Source organism: Theropithecus gelada, chromosome 11, assembly GCF_003255815.1.
Source record: "Theropithecus gelada isolate Dixy chromosome 11, Tgel_1.0, whole genome shotgun sequence".
In the NCBI taxonomy this organism is placed as follows: domain Eukaryota; kingdom Metazoa; phylum Chordata; class Mammalia; order Primates; family Cercopithecidae; genus Theropithecus; species Theropithecus gelada.
Window position 1 is genome coordinate 119064396 of NC_037679.1, and position 23340 is coordinate 119087735.

The 23340-nt window shown below is 38.9% G+C and overlaps 1 protein-coding gene across 4 annotated transcripts in view; it reads left to right on the forward strand.

Annotated features, from left to right (window-relative positions):
- Positions 1 to 23340, forward strand: part of LRMP (lymphoid restricted membrane protein) — a 75963-nt gene that overhangs the window by 24508 nt on the left and 28115 nt on the right. Inside the window, exons 6-13 of one of the 4 annotated variants that reach the window (XM_025401196.1) lie at positions 4387 to 4448; positions 5601 to 5681; positions 6500 to 6596; positions 9160 to 9307; positions 12181 to 12262; positions 22230 to 22276; positions 22384 to 22448; positions 22648 to 22755. In XM_025401196.1, coding sequence (XP_025256981.1) covers positions 4387 to 4448; positions 5601 to 5681; positions 6500 to 6596; positions 9160 to 9307; positions 12181 to 12262; positions 22230 to 22276; positions 22384 to 22448; positions 22648 to 22755 — 690 coding nt within the window. The remainder of the gene's footprint in view (positions 1 to 4386; positions 4449 to 5600; positions 5682 to 6499; positions 6597 to 9159; positions 9308 to 12180; positions 12263 to 22229; positions 22277 to 22383; positions 22449 to 22647; positions 22756 to 23340) is intronic. The other 3 variants (XM_025401198.1, XM_025401197.1, XM_025401199.1) reach the window with 3 other exon arrangements.

Here is a 23340-nt window from a genome sequence, read left to right on the forward strand (position 1 = left end):
TTTTGGGATTACAGGTGTGAGCCTCTCTGCCCGGCTGCATGTATTTTTTTAGTGGTTTCTTCCTAACCCTATTTCATAATCCCTGCATTATTTTGTTCTTATGCTTTTAACTTCTTTTTTATTAGTGTATTTAACATGTCATAAAATGTTCAGATCTCGAGTATGCTATTCAACTAGGTAGATAAATACACATCAAAACACAGAATTTCTATCACCCCAGAAACTTCCCTTGTGCAACTTCCCAGTCAATGCCCCGCCCCCACCTCTAGCACCCTAAGGAACAACCACTGGTCTGATAGCTTAGCCTGTTCTAGAACTCAGTTACACAGTATGTACTTTTTTGTATGTTGGTCTTTTTCCTGTCAGCATAATGGGATTATGTTGTATTTCTTAGCAGTATTTTTTTATTGTTGAGTTGTATTTCCTTGTATGAATATTCCAAAATTTGATTGGTTTTTCTGCTGTTATTGGATATCTGCAGTATATGCAGTTTGGGGTTACAATGGACAAAGCTGCTATGAACATCTGTGTACAAGTCTTTGTGTGCACATAAGTTTTCATGTCACCTAGAATAAATATCTAGGAGTAAAATTGTTAGGTCATAGCATAGCTGTGACTCTCACTTTTTGAGAAACTGTCAAACAGTTTTCAAGAGTGTTGATAGCATTTAACGCTACCACCAGCAGTGTGGGAGGTTCTAAGTGTTCCACATCTTCAGTATTTGGTAGTGTCAATCTTCGTCATTTTAGCCACTCTACTAAATGGGTATTTCATTGTGATTTTAATATATGTTTTTCAGATGTAATGATGTTGGGCCCTTTTTCATGTGCTGATTGGCCATTGTATATCTTCTTTGTGAAGTGTCTAAGTCTTTCGCCCATTTTAAAATTAAGTTTTCTGTCCTTTTATTATTGGATATAAGTCCTTTGACAGATATGTGCTATGAATAGTTGATCTTAGTCTGGGGTTCTTTAATGAACCCTGATATTTTTAATATACAATTTTACAGAACATGAGGTTTTTTTCCAGTAACATATAGATAGTATTATACAAGTCCTGTACTCTATAAAATGTCATCCATCATTGATAGCTAACATGATTACGGCTCTAATAATGTTATAATTTTCATTTTCAATAGCCAATTAATTGTGGGGCCTTTGCCTGAGACCTCATTGCATAGTCATTTAGAAAGTTGCTTTGTCTCAACTTTCTTCAGAGGCAATGCATCCAAGACACCTGGTTCCATCCTACATGGCAGATGGCAACAGCAGGGGATACAGTGGCCATTGTTTTACCTCCTTCTATATGAAGCATATATTTGTTCTAGAGGCATTACAGGTCCAACTCCAAACATGTAAAGCAGAATGCAAAGGTGAATGCAAATTGTGGTCATAAGCCAACTTGTTTTGCCATGTGGAAAATATGGAAATAGTTGCTACACATTGCACAAAACATCTGTTGAAATAAGGCTTTCAATTTGAATGCTTCGAGATAGACTGTTTCTAAAACCAAGATTGCCTGGTGAGCAAGCAGATGGACAATTTAGACAATCTTATACTAACTCATCATTGCTTCTGAAACATGGCTTCATTGGCAATTGTAAGACAGTATTCTGAATTTGTATTTTGGAGATACACGACCTTCAGAAGCACACCATGGCCACTTCTTATAGCTTTGGTTTCTATTGTTTAGACATAGGTCAGAAGGAAGACAGGGCCTTCCTTCTTAATACAGTTAAGACAGAATTTTTTAAAATTTTCATCTTTACCAGAGTCCTAAGTATTAATAAGAAATAAATTTTAAATGACTTTTGTAGGTTAGAAATACATTTCTTCCCCCCTGAGATGGAGTCTTGCTCTGTGACCAAGAGCTGGAGTGCAGTGGCTTGATCTTGGCTCACTGCAACCTCCACCTCCCGGGCTCAAGCAATTCTCCTGCCTCAGCCTCCCAAGTAGGTGGGATTATAGGTGTGCGCTACCATGCCTGGCTAATTTTTTTGTATTTTTAGTAGAGACAGGGTTTCACCATGTTGGTCAGGCTGGTCTCGAACTCCTGACCTCAGGTGACCCACCTGCCTCGGCCTCCTAAAGTGCTGGGATTACAGGCGTGAGCCACCGCACCCAGCCTAGAAATACATTTTTTAAAATATGCTTTTCTTCCTATGTAAGGGAGATGTTTGAAAAACAAACATCTGTTTTGCTCGTAGTGGGCCTAGTAACACTATGTCAAGCTTGATTGAGAAATAAGTTATTTTTACCAAAACAATAGTCCTATAAAATAAAAAATTTACATAGGTAATTTTCTACATAATTGAAGCTTTTAGAGCCTTTTTTCCTGAAAAAGTTATAAAAATTAGATTATGTACTTCTTTTCATTAGCGTTATGCTCATGACTCAGAATTTCTTCAGGCTATTAAGATATAAAACAGTTGGTTTATAAAATAAGCAGCACCAGATTTCTATATATTTTGGATGCCAGATTATCTGCTGTTAATAATTTTCCTGGCTGTGAGTGATTTTTTTAAAAAAGCGGTAGCTATTAATATGCTTCCATAGAGCTCCTTATCCTTGTTTAAGTTTTGCTTTTAATCTTCTGTGGGCTGAGAAGGCCGTCAAACTGCTGAGAATTATGTGTACACCCAGAGCCCACTGCCCGAGTCGAAGTGTGAGATTTGCCACGTGAATAAAGGGCATAAATATCAGTATCTATTCTAGTTGTTCAAAAGATTTGGGTTTATTTTCCGGTTTTGGCTATGTTTCAGAGAGTAGGATTTGTCAAATAAATAATGTGTTATTATGTACATCAAAGAGCTAGTTAAATATTAGGTACTTTCCCCCCATTTCCATTATTCCAGCCATAAGACCTTTGGAGATTTTACTTAAGCAGAAAAACAAATATTTTTAGTTTCACTGAATGATACCCTGAATTAAGCTCTGTTCCATGAGTCTAATCTCAGCTCCATGACTTACCAATTACCTTTTCAATCCTGTGCACGTCAGTGTTCTCATGATCTGAGGTCTACTTGTAGGATTCTGGGATCCTAGGGCTATAATTTGAGGGCTCAAGCGGAGGTGTATTGGAGAGAGGATTTCTTTATCAGTAGGAGGTCAGACTGAATGACCTCTAAGATGTATTATTTATTTATGTATTTATGTATGTATGTATGTATTTGAGAGGGAGTCTCGCTCTGTTGCCCAGGCTGGAGTGCAGTGGCATGATCTTGGCTCACTATAACCTTCACCCCCCAGGTTCAAGCGATTTTCCTGCCTCAGCCTTCTGAGCAGCTAGGATTACAGGCACGCACCACCACACCCAGCTAATTTTCGTATTTTTTTTTTTAGTAGAGATGGGATTTTGCCATGTTGGCCAGGCTAGTCTCGAAGTACTGGCCTGAAATGATCCACCCACCTCAGCCTCTCAAAGAGCTGGGATTACAGGTGTGAGCCACTGCACCAGGTCTAAGGTGTATTCTTTTTTTTTTTTTTTTTTTTTTGAGACGGAGTCTCGCTCTGTAGCCCAGGCTAGAGTGCAGTGGCCGGATCTCAGCTCACTGCAAGCTCCGCCTCCCGGGTTCACGCCATTCTCCAGCCTCAGCCTCCCGAGTAGCTGGGACTACAGGCGCCCGCCACCTCGCCCGGCTAGTTTTTTGTATTTCTTAGTAGAGACGGGGTTTCACCGTGTTAGCCAGGATGGTCTCGATCTCCTGACCTCGTGATCCACCCGTCTCGGCCTCCCAAAGTGCTGGGATTACAGGCTTGAGCCACCGCGCCCGGCCAGGTGTATTCTTAAGATTAGACAATTCTGTGACTCACTTCTAGAAGATAATTCACAAGTATCTATCAAAGTAAAATTTAACTACCCAAGGGAGATAATGGCTTATCTGTTCTAGCCTGCTTTTCCATTTTTCCCGAGTCATAAGCTCAGAGTGCCATTCTCAGAAATCATTATTTTCTTTTCTTCAGGCCCCAAATTTAAAGCCATTAAAAGTTTATGAAGCAATGAAATGAATTAAGGAAGACAAGGCTAAATATGCTCATACTGGACACGGTGGCTCATGCCTGTAGTCCCAGCACTGTGGGAGGCCGGGGTGGGTGGATCACCTGAACTCAGGAGTCTGAGACCGGTCTAGACCACATGGTGAAACCCATCTCTACAAAAAATACCAAAATTAGCTGAGTGCGGTGGCATGTGCCTGTAATTCCAGGCACATGGAGGTTGGGAGGTTGAGACAGGAGGATGACTTCAGCCCAGGAGGCAGAGTTTGCAGTGAGGTGAGATCATGCCACTGCACTCCAATCTGGGCAACAGAGCCAGACCCTGTCTGGAAATAAATAATTAATTAAATAAAAATAGTCGTATTGAGCTGGTTATAAATTCTCTTTGTAGCAACAATTGAGTCACTTCGAAAGAGGTTAATTGAAGGGGAACACCATGGCTTGCTGTTTCAGGTAAGATATCTCTGATATATGTTCAGTTACTGTAGAGGAAAATGTTCAATTCATGTAAGGTTTTGAAGCTAATTTATAACAGACACTGACTTTAATCATTAAGTTAACCAGTTTAGAATAAAATGTTTTGGTGTACTTTGTTCTCTTGTGCACTTAAAGTATTCAGCAAAACAAGAAAGGAGATCTTACGTTAGTGAGTGGCTACTGACAATATCTTCTAAAGAGGAAGCATTTCAGAATTTTCTTTGCCCCACCGCTATATCTATTAGCAAAGAGCCAGTTTTTCAGTCTTGGGGACCTCCTTTCTGATAGTAAGGGCATATCGTTCAATTTATAATATGCTGAAATTTTGAGTATTCTTGAATAGGCTTTGATAGTTACTGTCTCTTTTTTCTTTCTCATATTTAAATTAAACTTTCTATTTCTTTCTTTATGGGTCATCTTAAGATATCCCCGGTAGAGTTAAGTGTATTTCCTTCCCTTATGATAGTTGGTGAATCTCCTTTTTGTTCAGAAATGAAGAACATAAGGGAATAGCAAAGCAGCAAGGTTGGCACTGGAGGAAGATGATGGAGGAGGAAAGAAAGAAGGGTGATATTTGCAGTATCTGTTTCCAGGGCATAATGCAGACACATCTGTTAAACCAGGAAAAAAAAAATGAAGCTAGGCAGAGTGCCTAAAAAGCCCTCTGCAATAAGTTGAGCTGGAAAAACCTCCATATCTAAAGATGCTTTAATCATCTCAAGAACACCAACAACATTTTCTATTATAACTATGATAGATGTGAATCTACCTCTTGGATTAAGGCAATAATTTCATAGCTATCAAATTTCCACAGACACCATTTTCACTGCTCTGAGTTACATCTCTAACAAGCTTCTTTAGCCTCTGCCTCAAGATTTCAATGACAAAGCCATTCAGTTTCTTGTTCCTGATCTTCGGATTTCATTCCTAGATCAAGTAATGGGGAAAACACAATAGGAGGTTTACAATTACAAATGTGTTCCCTTGGAGTAGAATACAAGATAAAAAACTTGTCAATTTCACCCACTTTAGGTAGTGTTATATCTTCTATTAAGTCTAATATATTTGGGATCTTTGACCCTTTCATCATTCTGCCTTTGAATACACTCTACCATTTTCTCTTGACAGAGCTTTTTAGATGAGGAATTTCCTCACTATGATTCCCTGTCCTGCACAGATGCAATTCAACAACCTCTTCAAGAAAAATTGGTAATTGCAAGCTTTTTGAAAGTATTTAGGGAGTAATTGTGAATCAACAGCTATCCTCTAATAGAAAGCTAAATCCAGTATGTATCAGTAACCTTAGAACTGTATATATTGCTTTTATCAAGAGATTATCAAATGAGGCAACAGATAGCTATTTTCATAAATGTACACGTACATACACACAAACCTGGTTTGTCCTTTGTCGCCCAGACTGGAGTGCAGTGGCGCGATCTCAGCTCACTGCAATCTCTGCCTCCCGGGTTCAAGAGGTTCTCCTCCCTCAGCCTCCCGAGTAGCTGGGATTACAGTCACACGCCACCACACCTGGCTAATTTTTGTATTTTTAGTAGAGATGGGGTTTCCCCATGTTGGCCAGGCTGGTGACCTCAAGTGATCCACCCACCTCAGCCTCCAAAAGTGCTGGGATTACAGGCATGAACCACTGCGCCCAGCCTGTTTTACTTTTTTAAATTGCAGTATCATGAAGAATTATGTAACTAAGTTTATTCCTCACCTATACCTCTTTCCTCAAAGCCTTTGTTTACGTCAAAGTGTCAATTATTTGGAGTTGATGATGTTAGCATTCTGTTAGATTATTAAATTGTGAATTTTAAATAAGAATTATAATTTACTCATGTATACCTTTTGATCAAACACTTGAAAGCTTTTTTACTTGACATCATTTATTTTCTTCTCGATGTCTCTCACAGGGTCATTTGAGGCTCGTGATATTCTTTCTACCTTTGAAAATGGAGGTAGTAGATTATGAAATATATGTTACATTCCTTTAGATGGCTACTAATAGTTGGTTTTCTGTTCAGAAGCAGTGTTGCCACAAATTATATGGTGGTCAAGAAGGAAGAATACATCAGACACCCCTGACCTTGAAACATACATGCTGGTACACACCTCTGCTGGGTAAGCCCCCCTTCTATACCTGCTTAGACACAAGTAGGGGTAGAATTCTATTTGAAAGGGAAAATAACTAGTTGTTATTACATTTGTATAGGAAAAATTGTTGAATACTTGGATATTTATCCCTGAATTCAGTCAATCAATATATATTTGAGTACCTACTCTGTGCAAGGTGCCATATTATGCATGATAAAGAATAAGTCCTGGCCAGGCACGGTGGCTTGCGCCCATAATCCCAGCACCTTGGGAGGCCACAGCAGGTGAATTGCTTGAGCCCAGGAATTCGAGACCAGCCTGGGCAACATCTATAAAACAAACAAACAAAAAAGAGTAAGTCTTAAAGTAGGTCACAAACTAGCAAGGAGACAAGACCTGGGCTCAGAGAAGTCAAAGATGATTCCATAGAAGAGGTTAGAGTTGAATTGGCCTTGAAAGATTAGTTGGCTTTGGAAAAGCAAAAAGCGTCAAAAAAGTATTCTAATGGGTGAGAGTAACATGAGCAAACAAAACAAAAAAATAAGAAGAGAAGTAAGAATCAAAAGCCTTAAGTGTTTGAAAAAGAGCCAAAGGTAGGCAAGTCATTTTGAAAACAAGAGGATTCGGGTTCAGATACAGTAGAAGAGATATTTGGAGAAGGAAAAGTGGGGGTGTGGGCCAAATTTATAGTCAATGCCAAGAGAAAGAGCTTTATTCTAAGAAATGGTCAAAGTAGTGACACCTCTCAGCATAACATGGATGCAGTTAAAAGCCAAAATTAATGTCTAGTTCTGAAATGACAAAAGAAATGATTGTCAAAGTAAATTTAAGAAGGAATAAAGAGAAAAGTAGAGTGATTTGGTGATCATTTAAATTTGAGAAGGAAAAACTATTTCTAATGGAGTGTCTATTTTGTGTCAGGCAATATAGATTAGTGCTTTATAGAGATTATTCACAATAACTTAATAACCACCGCCAACAGTGGGAGTACTTAAACAGTGCTTGCTGGCCAGGTGTGGTTGCTCATGCCTATAATTCCAGCACTTTGAGAGGCCGAGGTGGGCGGATCGCTTGAGGTTGGGAGTTTGAGACCAGCCTGGCCAATATGGTGAAACCCCATTTCTACTAAAACTACAAAAATTAGTCAGGCATGATGGCGCACACCTGTAGTCCCAGCTACTCGGGAGGTTGAGGCAGGAGAATCACTTGAACCCGGGAATTGGAGGTTGCAGTGAGCCGAGATTACACCATCACATTCCAGCCTGGGTGTCACAGTGAGACTCCATCTCAAAAAAAAAAAAAAAAAAAAAAAAAAGAGAACGAGTGCTATGTGCCAGACACAGTTCTATGCTCTTAACATATCTATTAACTCATTTAATCCTCACCACATCCCTATGAGGTAGATGTTAATATAATTACCATTCAAAAGATAAGGAAACAGAGGAACATTGAGTTAATAATTTGCCTAAGGTCATCTGTCACTTTATACATAAGCAAACTGAGGCTCAGAGTGGCTTAGTTATTTATTCAACATCACACAATTGGTATGTGGCAGAGCCAGGATCTGAACCAAAACTTTCTGATTGAGTCTAAACTCTGTGTTTCTTCTATTAAACTCTGCTGCCTTCTATACTCAGAAACACACATAACAAGATGGTTTTTCCTAATAAATGATTTGTGAGCTCAACCTATTTCCCCTACCAGTCTTTGATGGGTTCTAATGACCATGTCTGATGCTTTTCTCTTCTGGAGGCTGCAAAATTGTTGTGTAAAAGACCAGATAGTAAATATTTTAGTTTCTGCTGTAATTACTCAACTTTACTGTTGTATCACACAAACAGCCATGGACAATATAGGAACAAATGGGTGCGGACGTGTTCCAGTAAAACTTTATTTTATTTATTTTTTGAGACAGGGTCTCACTTTGTCACTTAGTGGCACAAACACGGCTCACTGCAGCCTCAATCTCTTGGGCTCAAGTGATTCTCCTGCCTTAGCCCCCCAGGTAGCTGGGACTACAGGCACATGCCATCACACCCAGTTAATTTTTGTAATTTTTGTAGAGTTACAAAACTTGTAACTCTAAAAAATGTTGCCCAGGCTGGTCGGAAACTCCTGAGCTCAAGCAATCCACTTGCCTCAGCCTCCTAAAGTGCTGGGATTATAGGCGTCAGCCACCACACCTGGTCACAGTGAAACTTGACAAAAACAGGCAGCGGACTGGATTATTTTCGCCTGCTGGCTATAGATTGTTAATCCCTCTAGTTGCTTAGTGGACAGGGGTTTTCTGGTCTCTCCCACACTTAAAAAAGCTTTTTTGAAATTATTACTTTTAAAATATTATTATTAGAACTAAAATTCTTATTTTATATATATTAATATTACTGTCATTCGCAAATGCTTTGTCAAAATTAAGCATTTGACATTTTTACCCTCTGTGATTAGGCATCAAGGGAGTTTATGTTAAAATGTTACTAGAAGTGGGTCAACTTTCACTTTTTCAGTCTCTCAAGAGGGAAAGACTTTATGCTTCAAGATAGTTTGAACCAGAAATTGGTCTCTATTTTTATTTTTTTCTGTTCTACTGCAGATGCCTTATCTCTGGATAGTTTTACAACAGTTCCAACCCTGGAATCAACACCTTTCTCAGGTGTAGCCAACCAAACCCACGCTCTGTGTGAAAGGCCTACGTATGGAGAAGTAAAGGACGGTGCTTTGGATATAACAAGACAACACAAGTAGGTTAAGAGCAAAATTTACTTACTCTACTCCTCATGGGTGGCCTATTCCCATTGCCTAACATTTTAATTGGTTGGATTTTTCATAACGTGAGATCACATCTTTATTGTGGAACTTCTCTAACTTCCTGAAAATTTACAATTTCTTTCTTTTTGCTTTCTTTTTTTTTTTTTTTTTTGAGATGGAATCTCGCTCTCTTGCACAGACTGGAGTGCGGTGATGCGATCTCGGCTTACTGCAACCTCTGCCTCCCGAGTTCAAGCAATTCTCATGCCTCAGCCTTCCAAGTAGCTGGGACTACAGACACACGCCACCATGCCCAGCTAATTTATGTATTTTTAGCAGAGATGGGGTTTTGCCATGTTGGCCAGGCTGGTCTCAAACTCTTGGCCTCAAGTGATCTGCCCTCCTCGGCCTCCCAAAGTGCTGGGATTACAGGTGTGAGCCACCACGCCCAGCTGAAAATTTACAACTTTGAGATAAAGTTATTGCTGAAGTTTTCTTGGAGTATAGTTTTCTGGCTTTCCTTGAATTTCATAATACCACTCTAAAGCTTAAAAGACAAATTAGACTACCTAAAATGTTTCCAGTTTTTAGGAATATACCATAGACTGCTAAGTTAACATAGGTAACATGTTAACATAAGTTAACATAAGAAAGAGAATGATCATCATTCTCTTTCTTTCACATTCAAGGTTAACACATCTTTGGGAACCTGTCCTTGTCCCTGCACCCTACCCTCTTCCTCTTAAAGTACACAGACTAATCTTTCAATCTAAAGGAAAAGCACACTCACCAGTGGAGTGTTTTTTCCTCCTGCGGTCTCAACACCACACTTCCGATACCAGATGTGTGGGGGCTTTTTTCCCCACACTCCAAGCAATTTTCCACACACCAATCACTTCTTCAGCAGACATGAAATGGGCGTCCAGTAATTCAGTTCAATTCCAACATTATCTACCTGGAAATAGCATCCGATTCCACAGGTTAAGGGCTCAGTCCCACAAGGCTGGTCCCTGCTTGAGATGCCACTTGCGGGTTCCAGACTGTGACATGTGCTTCGGACCAACTCTCTATAAATTGGGGGTTCCCAAGACCCCCTTCTTGGGTTCAAATAATTTGCTGGAGTAGCTCACAGAACTCAGGGAAACACTTTCCTTACATTTATCCACTTACTACAAAGTCTATTTTATTTATTTATTTAAATTTTTTTTTTTTGGAGGCAGGGTCTCACTCTGTCACCCAGGTTAGAGTACGGTAGTGATTTGGGCTCACTGCAACCTCGACTTCCTGAGTTCAGGTGATTCTCTCACCTCAGCCTTCTGAGGAGCTGAGACCGCAGGTGCCTGCCACCACGCCCCGCTAATTTTTGTTTTTTGTTTTTTGAGACAAGAGTCTCACTCTGTTGCCCAGGCTGGAGTGCAGCAGCATGATCTCAGCTCACTGCAACCTCTGCCTCCCGGGTTCAAGTGATTCTCCTGCCTCAGCCTCCCAAGTAGCTGGGACTACAGGCACTTGCCACCACGCCCAGCTGATTTTTATATTTTTAGTAGAGACAAGGTTTCACCATGTTTACTAGGCTGGTTTTGAACTCCTGACCTCAGGTGATCCACCAACCTCAGCCTCCCAAAGTGCTGGGATTACAGGTGTGAGCCACAGCACCTGGCCTTGTATTTTTTGTAAGACAAAGTTTTTCCGTGTTGCCCAGGCTGGTCTTGAACTCTCGGACTCAAGTGATCTTCCCATCTCAGCCTCCCAACATGCTGGGATTACAGGCGTGAGCCACTGTGCCAGGTGACAAAGTGTATTTTAAAGGATACAAATTAACAGCCAGATGAAGAGATACATTGGAAAGGTTTGGAAATGTCTCAAGCACAGGAGGGTCTGTCTTTGTGGAGTTGGGGTGTGCCATCTTCCCAGCACATGGCTATGTTTTAGTTCACCAAATCAGAAGCTTTCCAAGTGCTGTCCTTTCAGGTTTTTATGGAGGCTTTACTAGGCAAGATTGATTAAATCATTGGCCATTGGTGATCAGCTCAGCCCGTCTCCCCTCCCAGGAGCTTGGCAGGGTGGAGTTGAAAGTTCCAACCCTCCAACCACAGATTGGTTCCCCGGCAACCAGCCCCTCATCCTGAGGCTATCCAGAAGCCCACCAAGAGACACCTCTTTAGAACAGAAGATGCTCGTAATACTCAGAAAATTTCAAGAGATTCAGGAGCTCTGGGTCAAACACTCCTATCACTCAGGGAATTACAAAGGTCTTAGACACACTGTATCAGGAACCAGGATCAGAGACCAAATATTAAAGATTCCCCTAGCACCTCTGTCTACAAGGATTTTAGGAGGTCTGTCTCAGGAACTGGGGGCATAGATCACAATATCAACAACATCCTGCTAAGTTAACTTAGACAGGTTTTGATCCTATTTCTGTTTCTTTCACACTCAAGGTTAACAAGCTTTTGGGAACCTATACCTGTCCCTGCCCTCATCCTCCTTCAGTGCTCATTTGCACCTGCTTTTCAAAGTATACAGACTCATCTTCCTTAGAAAACATTCAAAAATGTCAGTGCATTTGGTGAGGAACTAATCTACCTCAATAAAATTTCCCTTCTGTATTGAGGGTGAGGAAGAATGACTTTGAATTGCAAATGCTTCATTTTCATCTTTGGCTGGATTCTCTGTTGTTTGTAACCTCTCTCTGATGGAGGTGGGAGCTCTCTTTCATTATGTGTTACTTAAACCATGAACTTCATTAGAAATTTGATAAAATTGGGACTGGGCATAGGGGAGTGAGAACTGTGTTATTGTTTAGTATCTGCTAAGATTTGCAGTTTTTTCACCTGTAGTAGATAACTCTACTTTCTACTGCCAGGTGCCCAGGCCCCACAAGTGGCCCCAACCCAGGAACAAATCTCTCAGGCTACATCAGGATGAATGATGACCCAAGCATGGAAGTGAGTGTTGGACTGGATTTTGGTTTCATTTTCAGTATTAGCATATCCTGTTCTTCTTCTATGGGTATTCTTTTTCCCTGTCTTTTTTATTTTTTTAAGTATTATGGATATTCTTGTAGCAAGTCTGAGTCTGCTATTCCAAAACTCAGATGCATGAGAAATAGCAACCTTTGAAGTCAAGAAATTAAAATTATTTAATTTGAGGGCTTTCTACCCTGTGTTTAGTATACTCTGTGGGTTATAGAACCAAAAATAGATTTCAATGAAGTGGGCTAGACTTTTGGTTTGAGAGGCAGGCTGGTTTGGGACTTAAATTCACTAGTGACTGTAAGAAGCCTCAGATTCTGTTGATTCTCCAAGAATTGAGGTCAAGGCTGGATAATCTTTGAAGGGCTGGTACCCTTTGTCAAAGACCACAAAGCAGGGCCATGCCCATGGAGAGTAGTCAGGTACTAATTGACAAAGTTAGGTGCTAATGTCACTTTTCTACCCAAGAAAAGAATAATACTAAATGACCTGAGAAGGTCACTTAGGTCACTCTCTCTATCATTGAGATGTGGTTGGAATGCCTTCCTCAGTCTGCAGCCTGAGCCTCGTGATCTTCTCAATCAAATGGAGCAGGCAGTTCTGTTTCAGGATCTGGCAGAACATCATTCTTCTTTCTTTTACATTTTAATTGAGATATAACTCACCCACCAGACAATTCATTAATTTAAATTATTCACTTAAATGACTTTCCGTATATTCACAGAGTTGTACAACCGTCACCAAAATCGGTTTTAGAATACTTTGATCACCCCAGAAATAAGCTGCATACCCTTTGGTAGTCTCTCCCTATTTCCTCCTGTCTGCAACCCCCAGCTCTAGGCAACCACTAATCTACTTTCTTTTTTTTTTGAGAAGGAGTCTCACTTTGTCGCCCTGGCTGGAGTGTGGTGGCGCGATCTCGGCTCACTGCAAGCTCCGCCTCCCGGGTTCATGCCATTCTCCTGCCTTAGCCTCCCAGTAGCTGGGACTACAGGCGCCCGCTACCATGCCCGGCTAATTTTTTGTATTTTTAGTAGAGACGGGGTTTCACCGTGTTAGCCAGGATGGTCTTGATCTCCTGACCTCGTGATCCGCCCGCCTCGGCCTCCCAAAGTGCTGGGATTACAGGTGTGAGCCACCGCGCCCGGCCCACTAATCTACTTTCTGTCCTATATATTTGCCTATTCTGGATATCTCATATAAATGGAATCATACGATACGTGGCCACCTGTGCCCAGCTTCTTTCAGTTAAGGTTCTCAAGGTTTTCAGCATAAGGTTCTTAAGACTCATCCATGTCATAGCATGGTATCAGTACTTCATTCATTTTTATGGCTGAATAATATTCCACTGTATAGATACACACCACATTTTGTTTCTCCACTCATCAGCTGATGGACATTTGAGTTGTTTTTACTTTTTGGCTATTGCAAATAACGCTACTATGAACATTAGAGTATTGGTTTTTGTGTAAACATGTTTTTGATTCTTTTGGGTGTGTTCTTGTGGCAGTTACTGCATCACACAGGAACTATACGTTTAATGTTTTTGAGGAACTGCAAAATAGACTTCCAGGGTGGCTTTGTCGTTTTACATTTCCAACAGCAAGGTATGAAGATTCTAGTTTCTCTGTATCCTCACTAAATATTTGTCTGTTTTTTATTAAAGCCATCTTTGTGGGTGCAAAGTGACACCTCATTGCATTTTTGGTTTGCATTTCTCTAATGATTAATAATGTTGAACATCTTTTCGTGTGTTTGTTGGCCATTTGTATAACTTCTCTGAAGACATGTCTACTCAGATCCTTTGCTCATTTTAAAGATGGGATTATATTTCTTTTTACTATTGAATTGTACAAGTTGTTATTCTTCCTGTTAAGTGTGTGTATGGCGTTTTGTTGTTGTTGTTGTTGTTGTTTATAAATACCTGTCTGAGTAGCTAAGAAAAAGAAAGAAAAAGGAAATGAATCTATTTTGCTCTTACCTAGAGGCCAAGGTGGGCGGATCACTTGAGGTCAGGAGCTCAAGACCAACCTGGCCAATAGGGTAAAACCCTGTCTCTACTAAAAATACAAAAATTAGGTGGCGGGCACCTATACTCTCAGCTATTTGGAAGGCTGAGGCAGGAGAATTGCTTGAGCCCAGGAGGCAGAGGTTGCAGTGAGCCGAGATTGCGCCACTGCACTCCAACCTGGGTGACAGAACAAGACTCCATCTCAAAAAATAAAAATAAATTGAAAAAATTTAAAAATTTAAAAAATATATTTTGCTCTTACCTAGCAATTCTTATAAAGTTTTAGTAAAGGACGTTGAACTTGGAAGCTTACAGGATGTTTGGTTATTAGTAATTTCCCTTTTATCTGGCACTGAGTTTACTAAGAAGAAGGAAGAAACAAATATCAGTTGTGTGCCAGGAACTTTGTACAAAAGCATTTTCACATGCCACGTGATTAATCTTCTCCACACGTCTCTGCTTTTTACAAAGGAGGCAACTGAAGTTGAGGGAGTTAAATAACTTGCCCATGATCACTCAATTAATAAATAACAAACCTGGGATTAAAATTCAGATTTGTCTAGCTTCAAATGATACGGGTCTTTTTCATAGCCACTCTTAGTACACTGAATTTAGACATTTTAATCATTATCACTTAGCATTACCTTGAAAGTGTTTTTTGGACTAAGAAATGTACTGCCTTTTTCATCTAAAAGGACCTCCATATTGAGTCTTATTAGGATATGTGACTGTGTGGTTTTGTCTATGGTCCTGACACCCATTAAGAAATAGGAGCTGGGCCAGGTGCAGTGGCTCACACCTGTAATCCCAGCACTTTGGGAGGCCGAGGCGGGTGGGTCACCTGAGGTCGGGAGTTTGAGAGCAGCCTGGCCAATGTGGTGAAACCCTATTTCTACTACAAAATACAAAAATTAGCCAGGCATGATGGCAGGTGCCTGTAAAACTAGCTCCTTGGGAGGCTGAGGCAGGGGAATCACTTGAAAGTATCTGGGAGGAGGAGGAGGTTGAGTGAGCTGAGATCGTGCCATTGTACTCCAGCTTGGGTGACAAGAGCAAAACTCCATCTGAAAGAAAAAGAGAGAGAGAGACAGAGAAAGAGAGAAGGAAGGAAGGAAAGAAAAGAAAAAGGAAGGAAGGAAGGGAGAAAAAGAGAGAAAGGAAAAGAAAGAAAGAAAGAAAAGAGAAAAAAAAGGAATAGGAGCTAACAGACATCACAATCGAGCCTCCAGTCACATGCTCCTGTAGGTTCCCTGAAGATTTTCTTGTGTCTTCTGTAGTTTGCAACAGTCCAGGAATTAGTCTGTTGGCTGTACCTTCTGACTGATCCCGCCAATTCTCAACCTTCCCATTCCAGGTTTCTGCTCCACTGGAGAATCTCGACAGCCTGGTAACTGTACTCTCTGCCTCCACCCCTTGTCCCTTGAGCAACTCCCCACCTACCATCATTTTATACTCACATCATCTTTTAAGAAAATAGAAAGTTCTCCTTAGAAAATGCTTTTCTAAGCATTGTCATTGGTAATAAGAACAGGGAATTAGAGTAAAATATATGATATAAATTATTTTAAAAACATAATATATGTTTATCATCCCAGTGGAACCCCCAAACGATGGGTGTTTTCTTAACTCCTTGTCTCTACATGATAGATTCTGTCAATCTCTACAGCCTTATAACAAACAACTTGACCTGGTGTTCGAGTCCCTCTCTAAACTGGTTGCAGTCTACCTTTTTACCTTTATTTCCCCATTGTTGTGTATGATTGTGCCTGTACGTCAGCCAAACCAGGTAGCCTGTATTGTCAGAATATATCACACAAACCTGTTTGTGCTGTTTTCTTTGCCCAGAACAATGTATGCTTTTCCATTTATCAAAATTCTATTAGACTGTCAAGGCCCATTTCAAAAACCAATAAAAACATTTTTTTGTGGTAGCACACAATGTTGACATTCAAGCATCTCCAGTCCTTCTTGAGGTGAAAATCATAATGGATTAAGAGTGGGGAGACGAGGTTTTTCTGTGGGTTGGTCTCTGTGTGACTCTGGGAAAGTTGTGTTTTCAGACCTGTTTCTCGTTTCTCAATGATCCCACTCAGAAAAAAACTAAGCTCACTCCCTTCTTTGAGACCCTTGTAACTCTCTGTTCCCCCCATTTCTTGTCACCTGTATGCTGACTTGCATTGGAGTTATTTATTTTCTTATATTTATTTGTGTATTAGGTGATAAAATTGCTGTACAGTACCCTTATTTGGCCATTAACCAATGCACATGTAACACCCTGCATAGGATTCCATACAGTAGCTGCCCAATAATATTTGTTGAACGCCTATTTATTTAGGTTGTATTCACTAGAAGGTCTGTTTAAAACACTGAGAGTGAGCACTCAATTAGCTTACTGCTTTCTGACTCATTTCTTTTGGCTGGTGCTCCTAAGAACTTGAGATTTACTTTCTGTTCCTTCCCCATATTCACAGAGGAAGCTGTCTTCTAATATCTTTCCCAGAAGGCACAGTGCAAGATAAAAGTGAACATCATTATTCATAAACAGGTCTTTGAGAGAGCAAAGAATGCTAACAAGATTAATGTCTCAAGAAGAACATCTCATAGTAAAATAATTTGGAGCCCTGTTTGGGACATTCTTGAGAAAAAAAGAACTTCTTTATTGACCCAATAAATTAGTTTATTTGGGATGTTTTGGTGTAGCTAGGAAAGAAGGAAACAAAATATTGCTAGTCCTTATCTTTTGGAGATTCATTCTGAAATTTATTTATGGACAAAAATGTTATGATATCTGGCATTTGCTTCAAAACAAGGCAGGTGTAGGTTTAGAGGGTCAGAGTTTGAAACAAGATTGGCCATAGGTTGGTAATTGTTGAATCTGCATGATGGATATACCAGGATTCATTAGATTCTTTGTTCTGTCTACTTTTGTATTTATCTGAAAATTTTCCTAGTAATGCTCTAGAATCTTTAGCCCCACATATCATAGGCTGTAGAATGAAGCACACCTAGATGCAAGGTTGGCTTTATTACTTATTAGCTGTGTGAATTTGGACATATGGCCTAACCTATCTGAATTTGCTGTGTCCCCTGTGAAATAGACATTGATTTTCATAGTTCTTTTGAGGATTCAAATAAACACACACAAATATATTACATATATACATATATTTCCACATATCTATATCACTGAGTTCTGGCCTAACCTGTCCATGGAAACAAACCAAGTAGGTCATATTTAGAGGCAAGACACTGCCTCTCAATGCCTTGTTTCCCCACTTGCTGATGACTAAGAAGGCCTTTCCTTTCATGGAGTCGTTTCCCAAATTTCCAGTGATCACCAGATGTGCATACCAAATATATCCCCATGTTCTTCAGGCCTCACCGACTAGTGGCTTCCATGTAGATTTTCAACCTCTCGAGAAATTGTGGGGCCAAGAAGTTGGTTTCACCACTCACGTCTCTGCAGTTCTTTTGGTTCGTTGTCCACACTGTCCTATAACAACAGAATTGATTCTTCCTTCTATCTTACTTCAGTCTCAGCTCTGACCCTACCAAGATACTCTGTAACATATGCAAAATACCTGGATCATAGTGAACACTCACAAAGAAAATTAGCTGCTTATATTACCTACAATCAGAATTGTCGGTAGCATGAAGGCAGAGGATATCTTGAAACAAGCCAATGATCTGGAGATGAATTTCTCTGTTTTTCTTTTGGTTTTTAAAAAATTTCCATAAACCAAGTATTAAGTGTCTTGTCTCTCTTTGAGTTATCCTTCATGTTATTACATGTTTTTGTCTAAGATATACTATCACTGGGAGGTGATTTATTAAGGCCAAGAACAGGATCAATTTAAAAATATCTCGGAAGATTTTCTGGCTATTGTCTGTCCTGTTCTTCCAAGTTGTGTGTGGGTGCAGCATTAATAACCTTGGAGAATAAATAACATTGCCAGTTGCAAAATTGGAATGTGTAGAAGTTGACTGATAACTATATTATAAATGAACCTGAAAGTGGTGGGTGTGACCTGTAGATCTGAGGGTGTGGTATACCTTTAGTTAGAAAGAGAAAAAATAAATGCAAACCTATAAGCAAATTTAGCTTTGTTTAGGTTCCAGTAGTTCTAATCTTTTAAAATTCAACTTAGCGTTCTTCCTCTTTTGGGAACATTTAAACAGACACTGGGTCAAGTCAGAAGTAAGCCTATATAGACTCTTTTTGTTATTTTTTTGTTCTCAGAAAATCACATTAATTTACTTAACAATTATCTAAAATGGGTCAAATAGTAAACATTATGTTGGAACCATAAATGTTTATTAGTAGAAGGTTTCTGATCACAAAATCTGTAGTTTAGTATTTCATATAAAAGAGCAAAAATAAAATAATCCTGGGAGATTAGGCCAATTAATCTTAAAAGTTATTTTTTATTGTTCTTTATGTTGTTCAATCTAAATATTGAAATAATATTGCTGTGTGTGTGTGTGTGTGTCTCCTGTGTTTGCTGACCCAGCCCATGGGAGAATCTGTTTCATATTTTCCATGAGTACTTTTGCTACCCCACCCTACATTAGACTCTTGCTGTCAAAAGCAAATGGGCTGGACCATGGATTTTTCATGTAAATGTTATGCAGGTTAATATTTGAATGGCTTGGACAGAAAGAGCATTCTTCCTGCTCTGTGCTATCGGCATGTGTTAGATTCATTGACTTGAGCCAATCTTCTATATGTAAGTGAATCTCTCATCTGAACTTTCTTTTTCTTGTTCTTTATTTTCTTTGATTTTAAATTATATCTAGTAGATTATCTTTCACTTGATCTGTCCAGGTGTCACAGTTGGTGCGTGCTGGTTATGTTCTGCTGTGGGCCTGGGTTGCTGGTTTAAATAGAGGTGACTTTAGAAGCTGGAAGAAAAGAAACCAAATGTGGAACGTTTTTGTCCCAACCCCTTGAGGGTTTCATCTCCAACTTTCATGAACTATCATCCTAAATTTGAAACCAGACTTTAAAAAAACAAAATATTCTTTACTCTAGTTATTCTCACAAGAAAAAAAAAAATTGTCATTAGACCAAACTTATGAAAACTTAGGATTCGGATATGTTGTATATTGGGCTGTTTTCTGATCACTGAGTTTTATAAAGATGAGTACTTCGAGAATAACGTGCAGTTGCTTGCTTTGCTACTGTTCCAGAACAAGGTGGTATATGGCTACTAAACAGGCAATTTCTCCAAAATCACATATTTGTTTAATCAATAAATGTGTTGTATTTATTGAAAGACTTCTAATTACAATGTTTCACATCTAAGGTATAGGGCAAAAGAAGGCCTTACACAGAGCATTAGGGCAAATGAGACTGATATGTAACATAATGGAGGCAAACTGTATTTTTACTGTATTTATTACTTTGGCTTTAAATAATAATTAGACCTTTTGTTGAAAAGGTTTTCAGAAATGATGTTCTCCCTTTTCCCCAAATTGGAAGCTGGTATAATGGAATAGGAAATAAGAACTGCATTCTCATTTATATTTCTTAAATGCGAATATCCATGATTTTGACAGGTACAAAATGAAGCCTTTTCTGACAATGTGTAGTGTTTTTTAGTTATAGCGCAATAATAAATGTTATTTCATGCTACATATAGTAACGATGTTTTTATATGTGTTAGGATATTATACCTTAGTATTAATAAATCAATTCTTATTGATTTTTATGAAGTGTTACCCTCAATAAAACTGAAGGATATTTAATTTTCTCCACTTTATAGCTTCCTTTGTTTTCTTTCTTTCTTTTTATTTTTTTTAAAGCAGGGTCTTGCCCTGTCACCCAGGCTGGGGTGCAACGGTATGATCACAGCTTACTGCAACCTTAACCACCTGGGCTCAAGCAATTCTCCCGTCTCACCCTCCCAAGTAGCTGTGGTAACAGGTGTGCACTACTGTGCCCTGCTAATTTTTTGTAGAGATGGGGTATTGCCATGTTGCTCAGGTTGGTCTCACACTCCTGACCTCAAACAGTCCTTCCACCACAGCCTTACAAAGTGTTGAGGTTATAGGCGTGTGCCACCGTGCCTGGTTCTATATATATATATATATATGATAGTATAGTTAAACATATAAAAATTACTAAGATAATTTATTTAAATATTTAAAAAATAGGGCCATTATCAGTTAACTACAATTTAAGGTATAATTTCTCTTTAAAATTGAATTCAGATATCACCACTCTGTTAATTCTGCCCTGTGCATATTACTTTCCTCTGTGGCATGCTGCTTATAAATTATAGAGTAGGATTTGTATTATATATTTCAATCCATGCTTGGCCTACAGGCTTCTTCAGGATAAGAACTGTGTTTTTGTATATAATCTTTAGCCCTTGTCACTGTTCCTAGCACAAAGTGGACTTTGGATGAAAGTTTGTTGAATTAAATTAAACTGGTGTCGTGAGAGGTTTCAGTCATATATGATCTGACTCAAAGTCATTTAAGGCAGAAACCAAATGAAATAAAAAAGAGAAAAAGTTGACCAACATCATTGATGCAGGAGTGTTAGGTATAAATCCTTGCTTTGCAAGTTTGTGGATTTTTCTAAACATTTGAGGTGAACATCTTACAAGTTCACATTAAAATCACCTACCAGTCTAAGACAATAATTGGGAAGTCTTCTCCTCTCCAATAGCCTAAGTTAGGGTATGCCCAAGTTGGTTTTGTTTACAGTGGAGAGGACACTGTATTTAGTTCAATATGTGTTTGAAAGCTGACTCCACCATTCTGACTGGTCTCAGGAAATTACTTTATTAACTGGCCTTCAGTTCGTTACCTGTAATAAATAAATCTTTCCTTTCTAAAATCTACTGCTAAGGTTGTTGGGAGAATTAAATGAGATGATACATTAAAGGGTTCTTGTAAATTGTAATGTGCTAAACATATATAAGCTGCTGTCATTGTACTGGATAAATACACATTCAGAAAACCCTTAGCAAACCTGTACTTTACTTGTCTGTGACTGTGGGAGCTACCTTCTTGGACTGATTCTAAATACCATGTGTGATATACAGTATTCCCCCATGGGAACCCGTTGTTGGTTGTGACAGTTAATAAGTTCTGTTTGATTATGGAATAACTAAATGCCTTCTTTTTACTTTGTGCAGGTTTTTGATGTGTCTGAATGGTTTCAGTTTTAATTTATTGAATTTTAATTTATTTTTCTGAACTAAATAATTAAAATAATATACTAGAAAATCTTGTTATTAGAAACGAAACTACGTTCTCACTGTATTTTTTGAAAAAGAAAGCTGTACAACTTTAATGCCCTAAAGTTACCCCCAAAATAAGAATTCCTTGTAGAAATTAAGAGGTTCATATGAAACTTTCAAACACTTGCCTTGGCAGGCTGGGACTACAATTTTGTTAACCTCTTTTTGATCATCAATAGGTGCTGACTTAGATGTAATTCTTCAGATTTCTGAGATATGGATTAAGTTTGAAATGCATGATTTTTCTAGCTAGAAAACTGAGAGCAATTTTAAAATCACCAGGTCAAAAATTTTAGGTTGAGTACTATTCCCACACATAGAAATGTTGTTTCCTGCCCTTGTAGAATTTTCTGTTTAAAGAAAACTTGACTTAAGCATATGAAGTAAACCCTGTCTGCCATTTGAGTTTAGAATTTGTTTTGCCCAAAATTTTATCAGATTTTCTTTAAATATGAGACTTGTAAATATACTTAATATTGTATTTTTGGGTAAGTACAGCTTTGAGGAAGTGTGTATATCCATCTGCCCTATACCATCCCATTCCCATATCCTTTCCAAAAGAGCAGAGTAAATATGGGTTCGTTTAGAATTGTATGAAAATGTTTGCTTAAAACAACCTCTTTGGAATGGAAAATGTCAAATTGTTGAACTTATGTCTCCTTTCTTTTTCCTTAAGGAGAATGGTGTTGAACGCGTGTGTTCTGAGAGCCTGCTGCAGTCCAGGTTTGCTTGTTTGTGTTGTGTGTGTGAATTTGTATGCATATTTAGTTGGTTTTAAGAGAATTATTTGGACCTGACATTCCAAAATATGTTTGCTATCTTTTCGGCAGGGAATATTCCTCACTACCATTCCCCAGACACACTTCATCGACAGACAGTACTATAACTTCAAGTGGTAAGTGGATTTGGAAATAATATTAAAATAGACTGTTAGTATTATAGCTTTCAGCCTGATGTTCTGTGACCTGCTGGGGTGTGAGCAAATGAGAAGAACATAGGCAAAACTCTTTGTGCATAGTATGCTATAGTTAAATATACTATACTATAATAGTATGTGCATAGTATTCACACCATTTGTTTCTTCCTCTTGACAGATCCTGGATTAGAAATTCTGAATATGGCTTCTTGTGACCTTGACAGTAACTCACTCTGTAAGAAAGAGGAGGATACAAGAACAGCTTCTCCCATGACAGAGGCCCAAGGTAAAATGTTGACAGGTGTAAGCGTGATTTTCATTCTAAAACACTAAGCAAGTCTATAAGCTAGTGAAGTAACTATCCACACTAGCTCAATAATGTTATTTAATATTAATTTTTTGTAAAATAGTTCTTATAAAACAATTTTGAAGATATAGTCTGCAGAAAAGAAATCCAAGTGGTAACTAACCATGGCCCTTCACACATAAGGATGGTATCAATTTTTTTCGATTTTGTAGCCAGAACAAAAATTATGATATATTGTAATGGGACAAATATTTCCTATGGCAAAGATTGACTGGAATTTACTGGGTTTCAACTGTAGCACAGAAGTGACATCACCTGCTTAGGAAATTCTTGGAATCCTAGTTCGAATTTATCAGGTTAGAAGGATGGAGCAATTAGCGATGGTCCACCCAGAGGCAAGAGAACTAACCAGATGGTTTGTTGGGTCCTTTTCTACTACTTGACTCTGAAAACAACATAGTTATTCTCTACCATTCCCAGTGAGACACCACTTTAGTTGACATTCATAGGAGGAATAGGCTCTAATCCCCATCAAAATAATAATAATAATAAGAAATCAGTGAA